Source organism: Macaca thibetana, chromosome 19 (assembly GCF_024542745.1).
Source record: "Macaca thibetana thibetana isolate TM-01 chromosome 19, ASM2454274v1, whole genome shotgun sequence".
NCBI classification, from domain to species: Eukaryota; Metazoa; Chordata; class Mammalia; order Primates; family Cercopithecidae; genus Macaca; species Macaca thibetana.
In genome coordinates, this window is record NC_065596.1 from 38,231,169 (window position 1) to 38,248,298 (window position 17,130).

Sequence of the window (17,130 nt, forward strand, 5' to 3'; positions counted from 1 at the left end):
CGCCTATAATCCCAGCTACTCAGGAGACTGAGGCAGGAGAATTGCTTGAACCCAGGAGGTGGAGGTTGTAGTGAGCCAGGATCACGCCACTGCACTCCAGCGTGGGCAACAGAGCAAGACCCCGTCTCTAGAAAAAAAAAAAAAGGCTGGGCGTGGTGGCTCACGCCTGTAATCCCAGCACTTTGGGAGGCTAAGGCAGGCGATCACCTGAGGTCGGGAGTTCGAGACCAGCCTGACCAACATGGAGAAACCCCATCACTACTAAAAATACAAAATTAGCCAGGTGTGGTGGCACAGGCCTGTAATCCCAGCTACTTAGGAGGCTGAGGCAAGCGAATTGCTTGAACCTGGGAGGCGGAGGTTGCGGTGCGCCAAGATGGCACCATTACACTCCAGCCTGGGTGACGAGAATGAAACTGTCTCAAAAAAAAAAAAAAACCAACAAAATACAAGAAAAGGGAACTCATACACTGGTGGTGCAAATGCAAACTAGTACAGCCACTACGGAAAACAGTATTGAGGTCCCTCTAAAAACTACAAATATGCTGGGCGTGGTGGCTCACGCCTGTAATCCCAGCACTTTGGGAGGCCAAGGTGGGCAGATCACCTGAGGTCAGGAGTTCAAGACCAGCCTGACCAACATGGTGAAACCCTGTCTCTTCTAAAAATACAAAAATTAGCTGGGCGTGGTGGCACACAGCTGTAATCCCAGTTACTCAGGAGGGTGAGGCAGGAGAATCACTTGAACCCGGGAGGCAGAGGTTGCAGTGAGCCGAGATCACGCCACTGCACTCCAGCCTGGACAATAGAGTGAGACTCCGTCTCAAAAAACAAAAGAACACACAAAAAAACTACAAATACAACTACCATATCATCCAGCAATCCCCCTACTGGGATTTTATCCAAAGGAAAGAAAATGATCACATTGGAGACACATTGACACCCTGTTTACTGCAGCACTATTCACAACAGCCAAAATATGGAATCAACCTAGATGTCCAACAACAGATAAATGGATAAAGAAAATGTGGTTTATACACACAAAGGAATACTATTCAAAGAGCAGAATGAAATCCTGTCACCTGAGGCAACATGGACGGAAATGGAGGACACTATTTAAGAGAAATAAGCCAGGAACATAAACATGCACATTCCCACTCGTATGTGGAAGCTTAAAAAAAAAAAAAAGTCACGTGCGCTGGCTCACGCCTGTAATCCCAGCACTCTGGGAGGTCAAGGCGGGTGGATCACCTGAGGTTGGGAGTTCAAGACCAGCCTGACCTACATGGAGAAACCATGTCTTTACTAAAAATATAAAATTAGCCGGGGTGGTGGCACATGCCTGTAATCCCAGCTACTCGGGAGGCTGAGGCAGGAGAATCGTTTGAACCTGGGTGGCAGAAATTGCGGTGAGCCAAGATTGTGCCATTGCACTCCAGCCTGGGCAAAAAGGGCAAAAGTCCGTCTCAAAAAAAAAAAAAAAAAAAAAAAGCCTGGGAGACAGGGGAAGACTGTCCCCCACCCCCACAAAACAAAAGTTGATCTCTTAGAAGTAAAAAGTAGAACAGAGGATACTAGAGGCTGGGAAGGGTAGTGGGTAGGCAGGAATAGACAAAGATTGGTTAAAGTCTACAAAATTACAACTAGACAAGAGGAATAAGTTCTAGTGTTCTATACCACTACCGGAGAACTAAAGTTAATAATATATAATTTCAGGTTGTTGGGAGAATGGCAATTGAGACTGAATGTTCCCAATATAAAGGAAAGACGAATGTTTGAGATGATGGATATGCTAATTACTCTGATCACTCTAAATTATAGGTATTAAAAAAACATCACTATGTACTCCAGGAACATGGACAATTATAATTTGTCCATTTAAAAATAAAGATTTTTTTTTAAAAAGAAACCATTTGGTTTTATGTGTGGACATAAGAGAGACAAAGTAGTATGTACACATATAAATTTATTTGTATAAAACAAAATTCAGATAACATATACTAGATATAAAGCATGGTTATTGAAAATACATATTTATTTGTTTATTTACATCTATGAATTCTGCAGGGACAATTCTCAGTCCACAACAGCCCTATGTGTGTTACCTAACCTTTATCCCTTGTGAACATGCTGATGTTTTAGGAGGTTGGAGTTGAAGGTAAAAGATTTTCCACAGTCACTACACTCATAAGGCCTTTCCCCACTGTGAACTCGCTGGTGATTACTGAGGTTAGAGCTCTGGCTAAAGGATTTTCCACATTCACTGCATTCATAAGGCCTTTCTCCAGTGTGAACTCTTTGGTGTTTAACGAGGCTAGAGCGGTTACTAAAGGATTTCCAACACTCACCGCACTTATAAGGCCTTTCTCCGGTGTGACTTCTCCTATGTCTAATGAGACTGGAGCTCTGGCTAAAAAATTTCCCACATTCATTGCACTCATAAGGCCTTTCTCCAGTGTGAACTCTCTGGTGTTGAAGGAGTGTAGAGCTATGGGTAAATGATTTCCCACATTCCCCACATTCATAAGGCCTTGCTCCAGTATGAACTTTCCAGTGTGCGATGAGGTAGGATTTACAGGTAAAGGATTTTCCACATTCACTACACTCATATGGCCTTTCTCCTGTGTGAACTCTCTCATGTACAATGAGGTCAAATTTCCTGCTAAATAATTTTCCACATTCATGACATTCATGAGATCTTACTCCAGTATGAACTTTCTGGTGTTGGAAGAAACGAGATCTATAAGTAAACAATTTCCCACATTCACTACACTCATAAGGCCCTTCTCCAATGTGAAGTCTCCGGTGTTTAATGAGGTGACAGCTCTGGCTAAAGGATTTCCCACATTCACTGCACATATAAGGCTTTGTACCAGTGTGAACTCTCTGGTGTGTAATAAGGCTAGAACTATGGATAAAGGATTTCCCACATTCACTGCACTCATAAGGCCTCATTCCAGTATGAATTCTCTGGTGTGTAATGAGGCTGGAGCTATGGCTAAAGGATTTCCCACATTCACTGCACTTGTAAGGCCTTTCTCCAGTATGAACTCTCTGATGTATAAGAAGATCATACTTCCTGTTAAATAATTTTCCACATTCATCACATTGATGAGGTCTTACTCCAGTGTGAACTCTTCGGTGCGTAATAAGGCTCGAGCTTTGCCTATAGGATTTCCCACATTCCCCACATGTATAAGGCTTTTCTGAAGTGTGAACTCTCAAATGATCACTGAGGCTACAGCTTGTGCTAAAAGATTTCCCACATTCACTGCACATGTAAGATCTTTCCCTAATGAGATCTCCCTGGTGCTGAACACGTACATGTTTGTAGCTGAAAGCTTTCACACATTCTCCCCAGTTGTAATGATTTTTTACACTGTGAAAGGCCACTGCACTCTTGGTTCTGTTTGACTTCTTTCTGGTGTGAGTAGCCTGTTGCTGAAGAAATCTTGATCTCGCCAGGAAATCCTTCCCAACCTCCTTGCAAGTAAAGGGCTTCCCAGATACTTCAAATGTGCAGCTGTTCAAAAACATGTCTCTGCCCCCATTGCTTCTGAAGTGCTTCTGTCCAACGTGCTGCTTCTGGTGCTGATGAAGGTATGCAGCAAATTGTAACTGTTTCCTACAGGCCCCATCTGTATACAGTTTCTGACCATGGTGTGTTCCCTGGTGCTCAAGCAAGTGCAAAATCTCTCTCAAGACTGGGCCACATATCTCACAGGGGTTGGTCTTCTGGGGAGAAGGAAGGGCCTTAGGAAGCCTAACCTGTGACACCCGCTGTGAAGAAGTGCTCTGCTGATAAGGTGCCTCCTCATCCCCTGCTCCACAACCACCTGAAAGAAAGAAAATGATGGTGAAGAGCATGCTGACTTTAGTGGCGTAGGGGTAGCCCACAGACAAAGGTGCATCCAACAAACCCAGGAACTGAGTCCACGGGGTTGTTTCCAGGACCAAGGTGTTGGGTTCAAGTTTAAGATGGGGCTGCCTAGCAGAAATGGGCCTCTAAAGATCACGGAACTGGGGAGGGCTCCTGAGTTAAAAAACACAGCCATGGGATGAGAAACATGGAGAAGAAGCAGGATACACAACTCATTCCTCTACAGCAATTTTCAGTGAGATCTGTTCTCCTGCTAACACGTGCATTGTGTACAGGTATGTGTCCTGGTCCAAGAAAATGTGACAACAAAATAGCAGCTGACATACGTGGACATTGGACACCTCATAACATACTATGTAGGGGCCAACACTGAAGAGCACTGCAGATAAGGCGGTGAGAAAAATGGGTGAGACATGGAGTCCAGAGATGTGGGGATTAACCCCGGGCTGCAAGTAAGAGACACAGAAACCAGGTATAGAGCTGACAAGCAGGCTAAGTGTCCAGAATGGGAAAGAAAAGGCAGTAATGAGGTTTGGCCCCAAATGTCATTAGCACCAAAATATTAGTCAAACAGGATATGTTTCTGGTATGATTTGGACATAACCCGGACAGAATGTCCTCCTTTAGGCGGTCCCTAGGGCCAGGATCCCTCTGAGTCCACCTTGCTGTGGGGAATCACAGCCATCCTTGGAACCATAGGGCCTGTCCACCTGACCCCTACGATCAAGAACATGGAACTTGGAATATGCAAGTACCCAAGACCAGCCCAGAATGACTCTGCATATGATAGCCCACAGGAAAAGAAAACAATACAAGGAGAAATTCAGAGGAGGATTTTGCAAGAGCCACTCATAGCCCACATAACTGCTGGCAGAGGCAGGCGTGAGGAAGTGTACCCTAGAGGAAGGAAGTAGAACCTGGGTCTCCAGGGCCTCCAGGAGCCTCAGATCTGGGCAATGCCACCTGGTCAGGGAGACGCAAACAAGGTGAGATCCATGAGGCTGACTATAAGAAGCCTGACTCTGAATCTTTCCACATGAAAGGGAAGCAGGTGTTGCCTGCTCACGGAGAAAAGTAGGCAACATGCAACCTTAGCCCTACCAACTGCAGCACCTACCCAGGAACAGGAAGCTGTGTCAAGGGTCCTCTTGTGAAGACATATCTGTCCCTGGGGAAAGGGTAAGAGCAAAGACTAGCTCGGGGCACAGAGGTGGGTGTGAGCACCTTACCCAGGGAGGTTGTAAGTGTCAAGTTCTCCAGCATCACATCATGGTACAGGCATTTCTGAGCCTCATCAAGAAGACCCCATTCCTTCCAGGAGAAGTACACAGCCACGTCCTCAAATGTCACAACGCCCTGCCAGGATGGGGACAGATGAAACCACAAACGGTTCCTCCTCTCAGGATCCATAATCCTTCCCCTCACACATTTACCCCATCCTCTCTCCAAGCTCCCCAACTCAGAGGAGAAAGCAGTCAACTGGTGCTGTCGTCTCCTAATGGGGCTCTTGGTCACCGGTTGCAGCCATCAGTAACAAGAGGCAGGTGAACAAATACATGTATCTAAGCTGTGGGCGTGGCATAAGGGCAACCACTCCTTCCTGACAAGCATTCCTCTGGTATCACCAAGGTCACGTAAGTCTCAGTGGGGGCACTGGGGCCATCAGGTACACTCCCTCTCCAAGTGCGTATCATTCATTATACTGCATATACCTCAGGTCTCCACATCCCACTGCCATATGACCGTGACCACCACTACGTTCCATACCAAATCCTGGCCTCCCCACATGCTACCTGGGTGAAAGAGTGGATAACCTGGGCCGGGCAAAGTGGCTCATGCCTGTAATCCCAGCACTTTGGGTGGCTGAGGTGGGCAGATCACGAAGTCAGCAGATCGAGACCATCCTGGCTAACGTGGTAAAACCCCATCTCTACTAAAAATACAAAAAATTAGCCAGGCGTGGTGGCACGGGGCTGTAGTACCAGTTACTTGGGAGGCGAGGCAGGAGAATCACTAGAACCCAGGAGGTGGAGAGGTGGAGGTTGCAGTGAGCCGAGATCGTGCCACTGCACTCCAGCATGGGTGACAGAGCAAGACTGAGTCCCCCCCCCGCCAAAAAAAAGAGAGTGGATAACCAACAGCCAAATACAGACACGTGACACTGGACAAATGAGGTCAACAGTTTATTTATTTATTTATTTTTTGAGACGGAGTCTCGCTCTGTCGCCCAGGCTGGAGTGCAGTGGCGAGATCTCAGCTCACTGCAAGCTCTACCTCCCGGGTTCACGCCATGGCCCTATTCAACTTCTGTGCTGCACTTACCATCCCCTTAGCAGTCACTATACACCTAAAGCTCCTTTAAATCCCAGCCTCACTGGTCGCTCATCTCACACACAATGACTTTCACAAATGACCACATGACATTAATTTAATCTTCCAGCCTGAATGAAACACCCAGGCCCGGCCGGGCGCGGTGGCTCAAGCCTGTAATCCCAGCACTTTGGGAAGCCGAGACGGGCGGATCACTAGGTCAGGAGATCGAGACCATCCTGGCTAACACGGTGAAACCCCGTCTCTACTAAAAAATACAAAAAACTAGCCGGGCGAGGTGGCGGGCGCCTGTAGTCCCAGCTACTCTGGAGGCTGAGGCAGGAGAATGGGGTAAACCCGGGAGGCGGAACTTGCAGTGAGCTGAGATCCGGCCACTGCAGTCCAGCCTGGGCGACAGAGCCAGACTCCATCTCAAAAAAAAAAAAAAAAAAAAGAAACACCCAGGCCCCATCAAGTTATCACAAAATCCTGGATACCCACAAAGTGGTGAATAAGCACAAGTTCTGTCCTGAGTGGCCTATGCATTTGCAGCTGTCTCATGTCCATTCTTCTCCTGGGAGCCCTGGCCCCTGCCAAACTACACTGTCTTTTTCATACCCTGCCTTCATGACCACTTACTCCATCATCCTCCTCCCCATCTTGGCCCACTAACAGCTTTACAACCAAAATCTAGAGCTTGTCCCGCCTGTGACCCACAGCTCACTCACCTCAGTGCACACAACAGCCACATCTTGAATATCTGCACCCTGAACTACTGGTTTTTTTTTTGGTTTTGTTTTGTTTTTGAGGCGGAGTCCCACTCTGTCGCCCAGGCTGGAGTGCAATGGCATGATTTCGGCTCACTGCAAGCTCCGCCTCCCGGGTTCACGCCATTCTCCTGCCTCAGCCTCCCTAGTAAGTGGGACTACAGGCGCCCACCACCAGGCCCGGTTAATTTTTCTATTTTTAGTAGAGACGGTGTTTCACCGTGTTAGCCAGGATGGTCTCGATCTTCTGATCCACTTACATCAGACTCCCAAAGTGCTGGGATTACAGGCGTGAGCCATCGCGCCTGGTCACTACTCCCTAGATTTCAAGACCTGCGTGTTCATCTGCCCACTTAACGCCTGCATTAAGTAGGCTCTGAAAGATGTGACTCTTAGCATGACCCAAATAAACCTGATATCCCTAGTGAATATTACTCCTATTGCCAATTTTTTCATCTTAGTTGATTAAACTTCTTTCCCTACAGCTACTAATACCAAAAACCCGGGGGTCTTCTCTGAATCCTCGGTTTCACTCCCTCACCACCTACATTATGTAATTTAGTTGTCCCTTTTGAAACCGCGCATCCAGAATCTAACCACATCTCCTAAACCACGATCCTGGGCCAGTAACCCTCACTTGGACTAGTCTACCCTGATTTTTCTTCCTTCTCCCTCAACCCCACAGTTTGTGCCCCACTGTGCACACAGATGAAGCCTGTGAAGACCTTGGTAAATTACTTTTTGATTCACACTTGCTATTACCTCCTGAAAACACACTCAACTTCTCAGGCAGCCACTGCCGTCCAGACGCCTATCCTCCTGTTCTTTGCTTCCCACCAGAAAGCAAGGAGACTTGTGGCTTCATAAATGCTTCCAGCTCCGTACTGCACCTAAGCATTTGCACATCTTGTACCTTTCTGGAAAAACCTCCCACACCTGTTCATATTGGCTGTCAGAAATTGGAACAACTCTATATACAGACTAACATGGACAGAGAACCCTGGGCTTGGGGTTCACCCAATGTCTTCAGAACTAAGGGTTGGGGGAATGGCACTCCGCAACCCAGAGAACCTGTGGATGGGAGTTAAGGCTAGTGAGAGACTGGAAAACCCTCCCCTTCCTGGCGTAGGTTTCATAACCCCCTCTACAGCCAAGGGAAACGTGGAAAGAGCCAGGCCTCAAAGAAGGGCATCCATGGCGGTATTAAATGGGCTCAGGCCTCCCTGACGCCCCATGCCTGGCCTCGGAGTCGGGTGCCCTCGCACTAGCTGTGTCACCTCTGTGCCCCAGGGCTCGGTGGCGCCTCTCATCAGGGACCCCTTGCAGTCGCGCCCTCCCTTTCCTAGCACACCAGGTGTTGGAAACGGGCGCCCCTCCGGCGAGCCCCCATGTCCTGTCCTGGGCTGCAAGGCCGCGACCAGGCGCCCTCGGGGTGCTACGACTCGCGTGGGGAGGGCGGGGAAGGTCCGGAGGATGCGGCACATACCTGGGCCGGGGCCGTCAGCTCAGCCGCCGCCATCGGACTCTGTGGGCGGAGCGGGACAAGAGAGGAAGTCCTTATTCCGGGCCGGGCCGGGGTACCCCGGGCGCCGCCGAACCTCGGCTTCGCCTCTGTGCAGCGAGGAAGACTCCTTTTGCGCCTTCTCAGTCAGTCACGGATGATGCTGACTCATCGCTCCGCTGCTTTCTACCAAGGAAAGAGTCCGGACAAATGCCAAAACGACCGCCACGAAGAGGACGACGGAAGTCCCGCCGCGACCGCGCGTGCGCTTACGGAAGCACCACCTTTCGGAGGCCTCATTGGCTGAAGGTCGCCGTCGCCCAACGCAGGCCATTCTGGGTAATGTTGTAGGCACTGCGGGAGAGTGAGGGTCGCCTCCACCTCCTTCCGGAAGTAAAGGCCAAACCTCTGTAGGGGGCGCTGGGAAATGGACACTCCGGATGGGGCGGAGGCGGGGCTTCGCTCTTTCTTAAAGGAGACGTATGCAGGTTTCTACCGATTGCTGTCTGAAAGTGTTTGTTTGAAGACGTGTCATTTCATGTGTTCCCAGAGGCACATATCCAAATGCACATATTATTACATACAGTCAATCAGTCACAAAATATATCCACTGGAAGAGAAAGCAAATAAAAATGACTATGTTGCGGCCGGGCGCGGTGGCTCAGGCCTGTAATCCCAGCACTTCGGGGGGCCGAGGCGGGCGGATCACGAGGTCAGGATATCGAGACCATCCTGCCTAACACAGCGAAACGCCGTCTCTAAAATACAAAAAATACCAAAAAAAAAAAAAAAAAAAATTAGCTGGGTGTGGTGGCGGGCGCCTGTAGTCCCAGCTACTCCGGAGGCTGAGGCAGGAGAATGGTGTGAACCTGGGAGGGGGAGCTTGCAGTAAGCTGAGATCGCGCCACCGCACTCCAGCCTGGGGGACAGAGGGAGGCTCTGTCTCAAAAAAGAAAAAAAAAAAAAAAGAAAATAATGTTGTAATTCAAACGCATGCACTCAAGCCCTGGAGTCAGTTTTCTCAGTCTCTATATGTTTGATTAGGGACAAGAAAAAAAAACACTTCACACAGGTTCATGACAAAGAGGGTGAAGGTGGGATACGGAAGCACCCTGTAGCAGCAGGACATAAGCAGATCCCTGTCTCCCGGCCCCACAGAAAATAACTCTCATGCGTGTATAGTTAAACATTGTGTCCAATTTACTAAGCAACACTTGTATGCATCTAATCTCACTTTCTCTACGTCTTTTTATTCACTTCCTTTTAATAATTTGACATCAAGCTCAGAAAGAGAACAACAAAAGGAATGCTATTTTGAAAAGGCACGATGGCGAGCCAGAGCATTCACAGGTGGAACAAAGGGTGCTCTGAATCTCAAATGTAGGGAGTATCTTAAATTCAACATCTCTTCTCATCGCTGAAATGATTATCTTTGCCCCCATTAGTTTCGCTCTTGTTGCCCAGACTGGAGTGCAATGGTGCGATCTTGGCTCACGGTAACCTCTGTCTCCCGCGTTCAAGCGATTCTCCTGCCTCAGCTTCCCAAGAAGCTGGAATTACAGGCGCCCGCCACCATGCCCGGCTAATTTTTTTTTTTTTTTTTTTTTTTTTTTTTTTTTTGTATTTGTATTTTTAGTAGAGACGGAGTTTCACCATATTGGCCAGGCTGGTCTCGAACTCCTGACCTCAGGTGATCCACCCGCCTCGGCCTCCCAAAGTGCTGGGATTACAGGCGTGAGTCACTGCGCCCGGCACTTTGCCCCCATTATTATAGGGCTGTTATGCTTAAAAAATTGATATGATCTCAGGAAAAGAATTGTAAAATACAAATTACAGAAAGCTACTAATAATGGGTGTCGATTCGCCAGCCAGAAACCTCTGTGGTCGCGCCTCTGCTTGAGTTTTGCTCACACCCGCTGGGCTCGTTCCACCCACTCGGCCCAGTAGGCTGCATCTGGATCCCACAGCTACCAAGGGTGAGCCAGGCGCGGAGCCGCAAGGGGTGTGTGAAGGAGCAAGTGAAGGGTTCGGCCACTGCACACAGCCAGGCACGCTGGCTGCTGCGGTGGGGCGGGCAGCTCCAGGCGCTGGCACAGGCGCCGGCTCCTTGTAAGGCTGCGGCTGGACCCGACATACTGCAGGCGGCTTCTGCTGCAGGCACCAGCATCCAGACGAGAGAAAAGTGGTGGCGCTGGAAAGCTCGGAGACACCATGAACAGCAGAGCCCCAAAGAGGGTGTTGCAGCGTGTCACAGCCCTGGCTCCGGAGTCTCGAGTCTGGGCTCCCGGAAGAGCCAAAGCTCTTCTCTCCTTCCCGTCGCCTGCGGCCTGGCAAGCGGGGAGGTGTGTTTTGGGAGGGGTGTGTTTTCAGCTTGTTTGTGATGTATCTTTTAGTCCCGCCGCCCTGCTCTGGCCGGCTGCTGCTTCCCGTCGTCCGGGGCAGCCACCCAGTGCTGGCTGAGGGCAGAAGGGCTACAGTGTTACAGCTCTGGCTCGGGGAATCCCAAAGTCTGTGCCCCCAGAAGAGTCGCCATTTTTCACTCATGCAGCCCAGGAACATGGCTACTCAGCCAGGAATGTGTTACAGCCCCTTTCTCTCCTGCTGTTCGTTGGGTGCTAAGTTCTTGTCCCCCAAGTTCTTATCCCACGTCCAGAAAGAATGAGGTTATGCAGACAACTGGATGGTGAGCAAGGCAGAGAAGGGCTTTACTGGACGACCCAACAGCCCTCAGTGGAGAGGAAACCTGAAGTGAGTGGCTTACACCTGCAAAGAAAGAGTCTCCAGAGTCTGAGTCTGGCTCAGTCTAGGGTTTTTTATGGGCTCAGAATGGAGACAGTGTGTACTGATTGGTCCATGGGTGGGAGGAAGTGCATGCTGATTGGCCCACAGTCAGCCATGGGCAGGCCTGGGAAAAGCACCATCCCATTGGCCGAAAGGCATCAAGGAACTTCTCTCTGTGGATCACAGACTCCACCTGGAACTGGCAGCGTGGCTTCCAGGCTTCAGACCATCCGTGGCTTGAAGGTGGAGTTTCACAGAAAACCCACCCCTTCCCACCTAGGAACCTGTCTGCCTCTCATGGCCATCAACATGCTGTCCATGACGCCCAGGCTGTCCATGCTGAAGGTCGCCTGCAGGCCCGCCCCGAGCCACCCTCAGTGCCCCCGGCCTCCTTCCCCTGTCCTTGGTGCCCAAAGTGTCAGCCTCAGAAGCAGTTTTTTTTTTTTTTTTTTTTTTCTTTTTTTTTTTTTTGAGACGGAGTCTCACGCTGCTGTCCAGGCTGGAGTGCAGTGGCGCGATCTCGGCTCACTGCAAGCTCCGCCTCCCGGGTTCCCGCCATTCTCCTGCCTCAGCCTCCTGAGTAGCTGGGACTACAGGCGCCCGCCACCGCGCCCGGCTAATTTTTTGTATTTTTAGTAGAGACGGGGTTTCACTGTGGTCTCGATCTCCTCACCTTGTGATCCGCCCGCCTCGGCCTCCCAAAGTGCTGGGATTACAGGCTTGAGCCACCGCGCCCGGCCCTCAGAAGCAGTTTCTGGAGCAGGTCGAAGTGGTGGGGGGCTGGCATGTCATCACTGCCCCGAGTGCACACACATTTGGCCGGGTCGTGATAGCTCCCAGGCTTGGCTATCTTGACACGTCCACAACTTTGCTCTGCCATGGAGCAGGTGCGAGAGTGGGGAGAGGCCAGGGAGTGGGAGCGGGCACTTTTGGGCCTGTGAAGAAAGGGTGCGTCCCAGGTCCCCAAGAGTGCAGGGACGCCCTGTCTGGAGCCGCGACTAGGTGGCTGCAGCTGCGCCTGGAAGCACAGGGCTCCCGTCCTGACAACTCAGTACGGCTCGGGGCTGGGATCCCACTGGGATCACCTGTTTCCAGCCCCCATGGGCTCCACGGACCATGCAGCCCTGGCTGTGCCTCCCCATTTGCAGCGGGCATCATCACAGCGGCCCCTCCAGATCAGCCACTGCTACCATTATAATGACTATGTGGTCATTCAAAAATGGTGGCAGAATCGTGTTTGGGAAGTATCAGCTGGTGAAAAAAGTGAAGGTCTCACAGAACTCTTTTGGTTTGGTTTGGTTTGGTTTGTTATTGTTTTTTTGCTTTTTTTTTTTCTTTTTTTTTTTTTTGAGACGGAGTTTTGCTCAAAACAGAGTTTTTGAGTCCAAGGATGTGAACTTGGACTGGGAGGTGTGCAGGAGGGGTGCTGAGTACTAGGTCTGCATGTCTTGTTCTGGTGGATGTCTCAAGCCATGGTCCACCTGGAGTGTGGGCTAGCTGCATTTCAATAATGGCCCGGTGGTTGACTAACTGCCTTGAAGTAATCTCTGAAATTTCACAGATAGGTCCATATGCCTACCAAGTCTGTCTCAAGATTATCCCCAGGAACTTCTGAGTAAGCACATAATTAGATACTAGCATACAATTGGACAAATGTGCATGGTCTAAGGGAGTGTATGGTGAGAAGTGGTGGACATGGTGTTTCAAAGAAAGTACATTTCAAGGCTGTATTTTAAGATTAACAAGAAGAAAAGATTCTGTGGTAAGGTTCAAGGTTATATCGCAAGACTAGGGAAAAATTAGAAAAAGGAAAAAAAATTTTAAAGTGCATTTTCAGGCTAGACTGTTCAGTTACAAAACTAGTTTTAGAGTTGCAGTGTGTCCTTTCAGTAGCCATGAAATAAAACTTGTTTCAGGCCGGGCGCGGTGGCTCAAGCCTGTAATCCCAGCACTTTGGGAGGCCGAGACGGGCGGATCACGAGGTCAGGAGATGGAGACCATCCTGGCTAACACAATGAAACCCCGTCTCTACTAAAAATACAAAAAAATTAGCCGGGCGAGGTGGCGGGCGCCTGTAGTCCCAGCTACTCGGGAGGCTGAGGCAGGAGAATGGCGTAAACCCGGGAGGCGGAGCTTGCAGTGAGCCGAGATAGCGCCACTGCACTCCAGCCTGGGCGACAGAGCGAGACTCCGTCTCAAAAAAAAAAAAAAAAAAAAAAAAAAAAAAAAACAAAAAAAAACAAAAAAAACTTGTTTCAGGTTACAGCAGGGAGTTTCAGCAGCCAGGCTTCCAGAGAATTACATTCTTGGATCAGTGTTACATGCCCTGAATGCTTTTCTTCCCACAGCTGTTTCAACTCTGTTTTAGGTGGGTATGACAAGAAGGACCCAATTCATATGATCAACTTTTGCACAATTAACAGGGATCCCTTCTAAATCTGCTAAATCTGCAGGATTTTTGAGCTGCAACTGGGGGAAAAAACGCACCAAATCTCAAATCAACACGTTTGTTTTCCTAATACAAAATAAAATGTTGTTTTCTATTATATATGTACTATCATAAAGTAGGATGTGAAAAATCTTTGTCAGAGACATGGAGGACATTTCCATGTGTATTAAAAAGCAAAGAAGCCATTCTGAAAAGGCTACACAGTGTGATTCCAGCTCTATGACCTTCTTTTCTTTTCTTTTTCTTTTTTTTTTTTTTTTTTGAGACAAGGTCTCACTCTGTCACCCAGGCTGGAGTGCAGTGGTGCAGTCACGGCTCAGTACAACCTCAACCACCTGAGCTCAAGCAATCCTTCCATCTCAGCCTCCAGAGTAGCTGGGACTACAGGTGCACACTATACCTGGCTAAGTTTTGTATTTTTTTGTAGAGATGGGGGTCTCACTATGTTGCCCAGGCTGGTCTCGAACTCCTGAGTTCAAGTGATCTGCCTGCTTCAGACTCCCAAAGTGCTGGGATTACAGGTGTGACCCACTGCACCTCGCCATTTCCCTTATTTATATTTATAGCTCACACTTCCCCAGATGGGATCCATTTGCTGTGTCAGCCTGTCCAGCTGGTTGTGTAATCGGCCTTTCAGACGAGACTTGTCCAAAAGTTATCCCAAACCCCTGCTCCCGGATCTGCAGCCCCAGAGTCACCCCCTCAGCAGTGGCAGCTCAGACCTTCTGGTTCCTCAGTAGACAACCCAATAATCATGCTTCACTCCTTTCCTGCCCACGTGGAGCCTGTGAGCAAGTTGTCTTCTGCTTTCCAGGGACAAGAATCTAATATTTTTCCGCACTGCATGTGTTAACAACATTGATCCAGCTAGAGTCTTTTTTGACTCACGGAGGCCTCATGTGCAATCTTTCAGCAAAGCTTGTCCTAGACTCAAAATTCAACCAGAATGGAATTGGTTGTCATCAATACATACGTGATAGCCATGGACCACACTACCATCATCTCACACCTGCTTTCTTACAATTGTCTCTAAATGGTCTTCCTCTTCCATTCCTCATTCACCATTGTCTATTCTCCAAGCACAAGCCAGAAGGACGTGTTTCAATCCCCAGTCCAGTCTGGTCACTTCCCTTTCCAAACTCTCCAGTGCCTTCTCCTCCCTGAGTTAAGCCTTAGCTCTCACAGTGGCTTCCATGACCCTACAAGGCTTTGTCTGGACCCAACACTCAATTTTTGTTCTCCTAGAACTTCATACCCATCTCACCACTTGGGCCACAATGGCACCATAATGTTTCCATTATATCTTGAATAGGGGCTGGGTAAAATGAGACAGACCTGCTGGGCTGCGTTCCCAGGAGGTTAGGCATTCCATGTCACCAGAAGTTGTTAGTTAAGGGAACAGGTTAATCATGTTTTCCAGACAGACTCAGGACTTAACCAACCCAGAAATTAATGGACCCAGGAAATGTCCTGATGTCTCAATATCTTAAGAACAAAAGCATTTTTTTTTTTTTTTTTGAGATGGAGTCTCGCTTTGTCGCCCAGGCTGGAGTGCAGTGGCGGGATCTCAGCTCACTGCAAGCTCCGCCTCCCGGGTTTATGCCATTCTCCTGCCTCAGCCTCCCGAGTAGCTGGGACTACAGGCGCCCGCCACCTCGCCCGGCTAGTTTTTTGTATTTTTAGTAGAGACAGGGTTTCACCATATTAGCCAGGATGGTCTCGATCTCCTGACCTCGTGATCCGCCCGTCTCGGCCTCCCAAAGTGCTGGGATTACAGGCTTGAGCCACCGCGCCCGGCCAGCATTCTTAGTTTAAGAATAAGTTTCACTTTAGGCTGGACGTGGTGGTTCACGCCTGTAATCGCAGCACTTTGGCAGGCCAAGGCAGGTGGATCACGAGGTCAACACATCAAGACCATCCTGGCCAACATGGTGAAACCCCCTCACTACTAAAAATACAAAAAATTAGTTGGGCGTGGTGGCGCATGCCTGTAGTCCCAGCTACTTGGGAGGCTGAGCCAAGAAGATCGCTTGAACCCAGGAGATGGAGGTTGCAGTGAGCCGAGATCACACCACTGCACTCCAGCCTGGTGACAGAGCAAGACTCCATCTCAAAAAAAAAAAAAAAAAAAAAAAAAAAGAAAGAAAAGAAGTAAAGAAGTTTCATTTTAATATTAATAATAGAGATTGTTGTGGAAGACAGTAGTTACACAACGATTAACAATCCTTTGTCAGGAACTCTTGTGGTAGAGCATACCTCCCGTATGATCTTTTACTTTGTTGTCTTATATATAAACAAGCACCGCACCTAAGGTGGGCATGTTCCTCCTCTTTTTTTTTTTTTTTTTTTGAGACGGAGTCTCGCTCTGCCGCCCAGGCTGGAGTGCAGTGGCCGGATCTCAGCTCACTGCAAGCTCCGCCTCCCGGGTTCCCGCCATTCTCCTGCCTCAGCCTCCCGAGTAGTTGGGACTACAGGTGCCCGCCACCTCGCCCGGCTAGTTTTTTGTATTTTTTTTAGTAGAGACGGGGTTTCACCGTGTTAGCCAGGATGGTCTCGATCTCCTGACCTCGTGATCCGCCCGTCTCGGCCTCCCAAAGTGCTGGGATTACAGGCTTGAGCCACCGCGCCCGGCCATGTTCCTCCTCTTACTTCTGGGAATGCCCTGCTCTGTCTGAAGTAGCCATCCTTTGATTCCTTTACTTTCTCAATAAATTTACTTTCACTTTACACTGTGGACTTGCTCTGAATTATTTCTTTTTTTTTTTTTTTTTTTTTTTTTTTTGAGACGGAGTCTCACTCTGTCACCCAGGCTGGAGTGCAGTGGCCGGATCTCAGCTCACTGCAAGCTCCGCCTCCCGGGTTCACGCCATTCTCCGGCCTCAGCCTCCCGAGTAGCTGGGACTACAGGCGCCCGCCACCTCGCCCGGCTAGTTTTTTGTATTTCTTAATAGAGACGGGGTTTCACCGTGTTAGCCAGGATGGTTTCGATCTCCTGACCTCGTGATCCGCCCGTCTCGGCCTCCCAAAGTGCTGGGATTACAGGCTTGAGCCACCGCGCCCGGCCCTGAATTATTTCTTGAATGAGATCCAAGAACCCCGTCTTGGGGCCTGGATCAGGACCCTTTTCCGGTAACAACTTCAGATATCTCTGCCCCAACTGTTTTCCTCTCAAATAGCTGCGTGGAGTGTTTGCTACCTGCTCCTTTCAAGTCACTGGCTAAATGTCATTTTACTATAGCCCTTTCAGATTCCCCTGTATTGGTCCGTCCTCACTCTGCTAATACATACCCAAGACTGCGGTAATTTATAAAGGAAAGAGGTTTAATTGGAAGGTGGAAACAACACAAATTTCCATTAACCAATAAGTGGATAAGCAAAATGTGATCTATCTGTACAATTAAATATTTTTCAGCAACAGAAAAGAATGAAGTCACTCTGAGAG

At 49.1% G+C, this 17,130-nt stretch overlaps 1 protein-coding gene across 2 annotated transcripts; it reads right to left on the reverse strand.

The window, feature by feature from the left end:
• Nucleotides 1-2,017: 2,017 nt before the first annotated feature.
• On the reverse strand, nucleotides 2,018-8,728 carry ZNF256 (zinc finger protein 256). Of its 2 annotated transcripts, XM_050768604.1 has the most exons (3): nucleotides 8,444-8,728; nucleotides 5,110-5,236; nucleotides 2,018-3,836 (listed from the first exon to the last, which is right to left on the reverse strand). In XM_050768604.1, exons 1-3 carry the CDS (start codon nucleotides 8,474-8,476, stop codon nucleotides 2,113-2,115), a joined length of 1,884 nt encoding a protein of 627 aa, XP_050624561.1. In that variant the 5' UTR covers nucleotides 8,477-8,728; the 3' UTR covers nucleotides 2,018-2,112. The 2 variants fall into 2 exon arrangements, with proteins under 2 accessions (XP_050624561.1, XP_050624560.1); XM_050768603.1 differs by lacking the exon at nucleotides 8,444-8,728 and having other exon boundaries at nucleotides 5,110-6,605.
• Between the last annotated feature and the right edge of the window lie 8,402 nt (nucleotides 8,729-17,130).